This window comes from Pinus tabuliformis, chromosome J (genome assembly GCF_031772625.1).
Source record: "Pinus tabuliformis cultivar Carrire ecotype Pingquan chromosome J, CPIR1, whole genome shotgun sequence".
Lineage (NCBI taxonomy): Eukaryota > Viridiplantae > Streptophyta > Pinopsida > Pinales > Pinaceae > Pinus > Pinus tabuliformis.
Window position 1 is genome coordinate 209,447,549 of NC_142295.1, and position 9,004 is coordinate 209,456,552.

Genomic DNA, 9,004 nt, shown 5'->3' on the forward strand with positions numbered 1-9,004 from the left:
CTCGTTCCTTCCTGCTGATGCTGCTGTGAATTGCCTCTTGAATAAGTATGACATTATCTGTGATTTGCCTGTGGGGAACAAATCCCCCTTGGTTCTCTGAGATTAAATAAGGAAGGAGCTTTTTGAGCCTATTGGCAAGAATTTTGGTTACAATCTTGTAGGAAACATTACAGAGGGAAATTGGTCGGAAGCGGTCGAAAGAACGAGGGTTAACGTCCTTAGGGATGAGTGCAAGATGTGAGGATTTTGTGTTGTCTCCCATCTTGTGATTTTTAAAAACGTTTTTGACCATTCGCACAAAGTCTTTTTTGATTGTGTCCTAATGGTTTCGGTAAAAGGCAACCGTAAAACCATCAGGGCCCAGAGCCTTGTCCGGTTGCATACTAAATGCTGCCTCCCTAATTTCCTCTTCTGTGACCTCCTGATCCAGATCTCTGTTTTGAGGGTCTGAGATTTTGTTCTCAACTGCGCTGAGGAAGTCAGAGCTGTCCGACTGCTGAGGGGCTGCTACTAGAAGAGATTTAAAGTGGTTGAAAGCCGCCTCCTTAATTTCATCTTGGTCGCTGTACTCATGCCCTTCTGCCTCAATTTTATCTATCTGGTTCCCGGCGCGCCTGAGCTTTATGTTGTTGTGGAAGAAGGAGGTATTTTTGTCACCCGCCCTCAGCCATAGGCACCTCGATTTCTGCCTTTGTTCCTCTTCCTCAACTCGATTTTGTCTATATAGCTCCCTGTACATTTCATTTTCATGGATTATATCTTCATTTGTGGGTTGGCTGTTCTCCTTTTCTTTGTTCCACTGCTCCATTTGCGTATGCAGATCCGTTTTTTTCCTCTTCTCTGTTGCTGCGTTTTCCTTGGCCCATTGTTTAATGACTGCTCTTAGGGATTTTAATTTGGTTTCCCAGACGTAGTAAGGCGATCCCCACACTTCCTTTGCCCACTGATTTTGAACGAGGGAGCGAAAGTCTTCTTTGTAATCCCATATTTTATTGTATTTGAAGGGGAGGGGCCCCAGATTTCTCCCTTTTTCCATGTTCATCACCACAGGTTTGTGATCAGAGGCCGAAGCTTGAATGATTTTGCTCTTGATGGAAGAGAAGCTTGCTGCGATTCTTTCCTGCACGAGAAATCTGTCTAACCTCTCTTTGATATTGTAGCAGCCTGTTCTTTTGTTACTCCATGTGTATTTCCCGTTGAAGGGAGGTATGTCAATGAGATTATGAGACTGGATTATAACCTCCAGCACCTCTCTTGAGGGGTCTGAATGAAAGTTTCCTCCTAACTTTTCATCCACATTTCTTATGAGATTCAGATCTCCTCCCAGAATTATGCTACTGTCGTGGGAGGACTGTAATTCTAAGGATAATGAGTCCCAACATGTTGATTTGTCCCTGTAATGGTTTGGAGCGTAGATGTTGTATATGCTGTAGACTTCTTGAGAAGCTTTGTTTCTGAGTTCTGTTCTTATCCACCAATTACAAGATTGGAGGTTGATGTGAGTCCATTTATTCTTGTTCCAGAGTGTTCCTATGCCTCCTGATGCACCTTCTGATCCTATAGAGTAACCTTCAAAATTTTTGAATCGTTTAACTTGTTTTTGAAAGTCTTGGTCTGATATTTTGGTCTCCTGGATGAGGAAAAAGTCTGGTTGCTCCTGATTTATTAAGTCACGGACTGCATTTATTTTTAAGGAGGAGCCCATCCCCCTACAGTTCCAAGAGACCAGATTCATCATTTACCAGTTTTTGGGTGAGTCCCGCTTCTCTCCTTGGTTTTTTCCCCACTTCCTTTTTGCCTGTCTAGATAGGAGTCCATTGGTTGCTGTGCTCCAGTAGCCATCTCTTTTGCTGCTGCCTCGTCTCTAAGTTCCTTATTTGACTTTCTACCTGCCTTTCTTGGGGGATCTGAGGGAAGACTGGTTTCTTTCAGTTTATTTCTGGTGAGTATTCTCTCTATTGTTGGAGGAGGGGAGGGCAGAGGGATCGAAGGTGAGGAGATGACAGCTAATGAGTTGTTGCGAGGGGAAGGGGGAGGAGAAGAAGGATCTTCAACTTCCAAGGATTCAAAAGGGTTGGAGGTGGAGGGAAAAGAGGGAGCTGAGCTGGGTGGGGGAGGGGAGGGAAGGGGGGGGGGGGGGTTTCCAGGGAGGGCTTAGAGCTGGGCCCTTGAGAGGAAGAAGATTTTTTCTTTTTTACTTGTTCCCATTGGCCGTCCGGAGATTCTTCATTTTCAATGGATTCATTTGATTTTGATTTGCTACATCTATTTGCAAAGTGTCCGTATTCGTGACATACCTTGCATTTGAAGGGCAGTTGCTCGTAGTCCAGCTGTTGGATGTGCGTCCATTGGTCGACCTTGATCTTGATGGCTTCCGGCAGGCCTTTCCCAAGATCTACTTCTACACAAATCCTGGCGCACGCATGCATGTTCTCCCTTGGCTCGGATCTGTCGATATATTTGCCGACTGCATTCCCTATTGCCTTTACTGATTCGTCCCCCCAACAGTGGAGCGGCAGGTGTGGGAGGCGGACCCAAACCGGAACTGCGTTTGGGATGTCCATTTCCGGATCGAAGTCTGGTGTCCATCTGTTCAGATAGAGGCCTCTTGAGTCCATGAAGTAGGGGCCGTTTCTAAATATGAGATTCCTGTCCTCTTTTGTTTCGAAGATGAATGTATAATAGCCCCTTCCACAAAATCTGATGGCTATTTTCCCTTGTGTCATTGCGATCCAGTTGCGCTCCACCCATTTTTGGACTGATCTTGGAGAAGGCCAAAGGCCAGTGAACTGTCCTACTAGACCTCTTTCAGCGAGGGTGATTGCTGATTTCCTTGGCAGAGATGGAGGGAGAGATACCTCGGGGATTTCATCCAGTTTCTTGATAAACTTAGAGACAGAGGGGCGAGTTTTTGCAGAGGCATTATCAGGGATCAGGGAAGCGAAGAGCTCTGCATGGTTCTCTGGATCTGGAGGGGGGGGGGGGGGGGGGCATTCCCAGCCATTCAAGACTGAGAAGCCAGCTCAAAAGGGCGAGATCAGGGAATGGGCCCCAGCGTAGGGCCGGGCAGGAGGCCCGAGGATGGAAGCGCAGCGCGCAGGAGAGAGGAAGGCAGCGACTGGCGGCAGCCTGCCAGGTAGAGCCTGGGGAGCAGAACCAGTCAAGCGCGGGAGAGAAGTTTGAAATCGCCTCCAGCGGCCTTCAGCTAACCCTCGTCCGTCCATAATGTAATATTATATTATAAATCATAAATGAGAGTTATATTTGAAATATAGAATTTTATTTTTTAACATAATTTTCTTATAATATTAAATAAAAATATATAAATATTATAAAAATTAATTATAATTTAATTATATTTACTAGGTAATATTTTTAATGACATACATATTTATTTTGATATGTGATTTATAATATATTATTAAAAATCATATTATATTAATGAGAGTTATGTGTGTGAGGTTATATTTGAAAAAATATATAATATTAAAATAAAAATATAGAAAATATTATAATATTTAATGTAATTATATTATATTTACGCAAGTAGTATTTTTAATTAAAATGTTTATTTTGAAATATGATTTATAATATGGTTTTAGTGGACATTCTTCATCATCATAGATATCCATTATATTTGGAAAATATTATAATATTTTAATTGCCATAAAAATATCAATGAGAATTTGTAACATGCCTCTGTTAACTCCAGGCGTAAGTTTGTAAAATGTGATTTTTTATTATTTGACAATGCTGGAAATTCCACATGCCAGAGTTAAAATTACCTTACTAAAATATCAAGAGACAATTAATGAACTTTATACCCTTGTTTAATTACGTCGTAAGGCGTTCCCTCTGAGAAAGACATCCCTAAAATGTGACCTGAGAAAGACGTCCCTAAAATGTGACGTGTGCGATCTTGAGCCATTGATTATGTGTGTTAGATGATTGGGGTGTTTTCTGCCGTTCATTTAATCTGTTTTTTTATAGAAAAATGGTTTTTTTCCATGGTAATGGGCCATGAAAGGCCAGGCCTAGCCTGCTGGCAATGAGACTCTTCGCAGAGACTGCCTGGTGGCGATGAGACTCTTCCACAGAGACTCTTCATGTCTTTCTTCCCTGCTTTGTGGAAAATCTGATGCATTGTTTTTTTTTATTCCTAAAAACACCGTATTTTTCAGGTTTCTGAACGCGCCAGTACATGGAATGGGGCCAGATAAATCATTATAGGAGAAATTCAAGAGCCGAAGCATTCCGAGTTTGGATACAGGGTCGGGAACTGGCCCTGTTATTTTGTTGTGAGACAGATCTATGAACTGAACCAGAAAGAGCGGGTCGCCGATCGATGACGGAACTTAGCCTGCGAGACGATTGAAAGAGAGATTGAGGTACACCAGACCGACCCACTGCGTCATTTGGAAAAGATTTGCAAATGTCAATGTCCTCGGATTTGAACCCTGACAGGGTCTGGTGTATCGTCCTACGTTGGTCAGTTTTTTCACCAATTCACTTGTCTTTACATAACAAGATAATCAATCCATCCAGAGTATGCTTTGAATGTCTAGTAGACTGTATTTTGCAGGCATGGCACTTGCATTTCTCCTTTTCCCATTTGCATATATTGTCCCTCTGTGACCTATTCATAATAACAGAATATCATATTTTTCTTTACATCCACTGAAAACCATGGAGACCATGTAAGATTTATGAGACTAAGAATTCTCAAAACAGAATTTCATTTATAGTCTTGATGTACTTGTATTTTTCAGGTTTCTGAACATGCCAGTACATGGAATGAGGCCAGATAAATCATTATAGGAGAAATTCAAGAGCCGAAGCATTCCGAGTTTGGATACAGGGTCGGGAACTGGCCCTGTTATTTTGTTGTGAGACAGATCTATGAACTGAACCAGAGAGAGCAGGTCGTCGATCGATGACGGAACTTAGCCTGTGAGATGATTGAAAGAGAGATTGAGGTACACCAAGCCGACCCACTGCGTCATTTGGAAAAGATTTGCAAATGTGAATGTCCTCGGATTTGAACCCTGACAATACAATATTTTATTTTTTCAGATGTAAAGTGCCAATATGCCAATACAATATTTTATTTTTTCAGATGTAAAGTGCAACTTATGTATACTTTTTTTTTGGATTTTTTAAATCTTATTGGATGGTCAAAGATGATTTCATGTCTCAATTTTTTGAGCCCTATTGGGGTGGCATGATGATGTCTTACTGCTATTAATTGTTCTCCATAGTCCAAATGGATTTTTGTTACAACTTTCTTTCATGGCATACTTCCTGACGTTGAGCTGAGAGAGGGAGACACAGTCTGTGTGATATCAGGTACACAAAGAAACATTTAGTTTATTTATGAATTTAGTACCTATAGGATGCTCAAGCTAAGAATGTTGAGATTCATCAGGATTATAGCAACATGACAGTTCCGAATTGCAACAACCCATAATGGATTCTCTTGCAATCCTATGCTCTGTAACTAAGTGCAATAGCTGTAACTTACCTGACTCAAATTCTGAAAGCCAAGACTATCCGAGGACTGATATTTAAAACAACAATTCTGTCAAACAATCTCCTGCCTCAAGCGATGGAATATGTGTCCCTCTCTTCGCCTTTTAATTTATAAAAGTATTTACATTGCATACATGAAGATAATTATAGATAAGTAATTGGGTTGTTATAATTTCTTTCCTTATTTTGGTGTTGTCGTTGCCATTGCCAATAGTGTTATGCTTTTGTGAATCTGAAAGTTTGATTTTGTGTTGCAAGTTTTAGTATCATTCCTCGCGTTGATATTAATATGCAGACAATTTTGATGTAATGCTTTATGGGCTTTTTTTCATTTGTGCACTGTTATCTAACTAACAATGTTGTGATGGGATTTTGTTCCACATTAATAACTTATTTTCACCACTAATGAATTTATCGAGTTATGGATATCGAATGATCAGAAATTATATTGGTCTTATTGGATTTTTAAGATATATTATTGGATTTTTAAGATATAGTTTTGATTTTGTGATATCTTAACACGGTTGGATTTCCATCTGCCATAGTTGCTGCAGCTTTTCTCTGTGCAACCTAGGAGGTTTTGTCCCAGGAAGCAACCCATACAAGGAGACCATCCTCTCTTGCCCTCTTGTAGACAAGGTAGGCACATCAATACCATTTGTTTCAATGCAACCCTTGTCAATCTCAACCCAAGGCACATTTAATCAACACCACACACTTGCTATTTTATGTTCCTGAGCCTTCAAAAGCTTAATTTTAGAGCCTAATACAGATGGAATGCCTCCCATTTGTTTTATTTTTTTATTTGGTTTAGGAATGGGTGTTCGGCTCTTATAATCTAATACAAGAAGTCTTGATTGAGAAATTCTCGACACCTAAGAAGGAAAAATCAAGATCATCCTCAATCCCTTAGTGCCATGTTGGAGTGTTGGATGCCTTCTGTTTAAGCAGCAACAACAACAATACTTCACTAGAAGCTACCTTAAGCGTTAATCTCTACGCGTATGTGGCTGCGAAAGGCAGGAAGCTCAACGATTACTGCAATACATGGTGAATGCTTCAGCACAACACATATTAATCAAACATGGGATTGAAGGCCAAGAACTAAAAAACCAGTTCAACATTTGTGTGTTGATTTAGAGGGTTTTAATACCTTTAATTCCTTTGTAGGATTTATTACCTCTAAACGCTACAATGATCAGGGATTTGATCTAATGCTAGCTTATTGATTTCTATGATCCAAGACGTGGTCATAGATCGGGTGCCTAGCAGCTAGTTTATTGATTTTTATGACACAGTCAAAGCTGTTATAAGCTTTCCCAGGACTCCTAACATATGTAACAACGAAATTCGTGAGCCAAGAGAATTTGTTGAATTCGTTCTCTATACTTATTTTGTAACTCTGGGACAGACAAGTTAAATTACAAATCCTGAAAGTTTTAATCAATTATGTTCAAAATAAAAAAATCCTGCATTGAAGGTTCTGTGAATGAATGGAAAATGATCCTTTTTTGCTTCTGTGAATGATTTTATTGGTAACAACTATTTGTTCATGATGATTTCTATTTGTTTTGCCATTAATGTGGGCATGGTATGTCCCCGAGGGGGATTTTACTGACAAACTGTGTATGCCAACCATCATTATTAATTTGCGGTAAAATTTGGAGCGTTGAATGAAGTGAGTCGAGTAGGAGAAGGAAGTGGAACCTATTGTCTCAATTTCTTGAAGACAGTTTTTGGCTAGGAAATTGTGTCAAGAAATTAATTTAACCTACTTTAGGCTCAAGATGGTCCCTGAACCAGAGGGGCTCCCTCAAATGTTACGAGGCTAATTCACTGTTCATGGATATGAACAATAGCCTTTTGAGTACAGTGGCCAGATTTGTATGTGGTGTTTTTTTGAGAGATGGTTACTAAGGGTTGCAAGATCCTTGCTCCAACTAATGGAGCCGTCCCGTTGAGAAAGTCCAATCAAAGTGTCAACATCCAACCATGACAGAGTGACATTATCTTGAAAGATGTGGCTAGAAGACTTAAGAGTATCAATTAACACTTACACTCAGTCTGAACATTCATGTCATCTGATAAGATTATAAAAGCATGAAGAAGGTTCTTCAACAACTCAACAATAGCACAAATTGTGATTATGTTTAGATGTTGAGAAACTAACATAAATATACAGTTTATATAGTTTGCTTAGTAAAGGATGCAACTCTGTCATGGGAACTAAGGGAGATTGATTCCCAGCGTAGCCTCTCCTTATGATCTACACAACTTCAAAATGGACGAAGGAAAATATAATGAAACACAAGAAATCACTTACATAGTGAACAAAGTCCGTCATAAATTAAAGCCAGAAGCCTTTTGATTAAAACTCTGAAATATCAAGCTTTTTAGAGAGTACAAGTCTTTTTGGTACCCCAAAAGCGAGCCCCTATTCCATTACAAACGAAAGAATGTATAGACCAACATATTTCTCAAGCTGTTACAAGTGTTTAGAAAATAAATCTAACAATAAACTAAGAATGAGTAAAATATCTGATCAGTGGCAAGAGATCTAGAAAATCCTTCCTTGATTACTGAATGGTTTCCTTTATTCCTGTGATGGGTTGCTCAAATATTGTCTCAAAATCTCCCTTTAAATCTTAAGTAATCTTCTGCCTACTGATCCTCTGCCACCTATCTTCACCAGCTGTCCTTTATCCTATTTTGGAGGAATATATTTTTCACCTCTTAACTAAATTCTTTACCTTAACATTCTATATTCAACAAATAATTTTCTCATCATCTCAGAGCTACATTATCTACTTCATTTTCCATGTAGAATATCCATAATTAATAATGAGAAGATATTTCTGCTAGGTGTTCGTAATTGAGTTGTTCATATGTTACCTCAACAAGTCACTTACTTTTTTGTCAAGGCACACAGTCCATTCAATTAAACAGAGACAACTCCAAAATTTCACCTTTTTGTCATTGTTGGTCGTAGCTGAAATAGTTGTGAGACCACTTTATGTTGCAAGAGGCTGAGGTGCCTAAACCATATCAGTGATATCCCCATCATGAGCTTTATCTGCTGTATCAAGAATTTCTCCAGTCTCAAAACTTAACCATTGTAACATAAAATAAAATGCTACTGTAATGACCCAATCATCTAGTGAGAGAGTCATCCGGTCATAATGCAGAAATAACCTTTTTTCATGTTACAAAGGTATTGGTAACTACTTCAAACACTTGGGATCTTCATCAAGATGGTACCAACAATTAATTTTCCATATCAATGCAAATTGAAACCATGAAACTAGATTCTAAACAAAACAAGATCTCCATGCAAAGCTCTGTTTTGTAGCTTCCGACCAGGAACTAAGATCTCTAATAGAGATGCCTCAAAAAAACATGATATTGAAACCTTTCCATGATTCACTTATTGATGAAGAGCTCAGATGGTTTCACCATTTTGTGTAGAATCTACTGT

The 9,004-nt window shown here is 39.3% G+C and overlaps 1 protein-coding gene across 1 annotated transcript; it reads right to left on the reverse strand.

Moving 5' to 3' along the window:
* Positions 1–319: 319 nt before the first annotated feature.
* On the reverse strand, positions 320–1,705 carry LOC149226429 (uncharacterized). The gene has a single exon (XM_089380200.1). It carries the CDS (start codon positions 1,703–1,705, stop codon positions 320–322), a length of 1,386 nt encoding a protein of 461 aa, XP_089236326.1.
* Positions 1,706–9,004: the final 7,299 nt, after the last annotated feature.

Excerpts from the sequence above, each read along its gene's own strand:
- LOC149226429 (XM_089380200.1), bottom strand. The coding sequence starts at position 1,705 with ATGGGCTCCTCCTTAAAAATAAATGCAGTCCGTGACTTAATAAATCAG.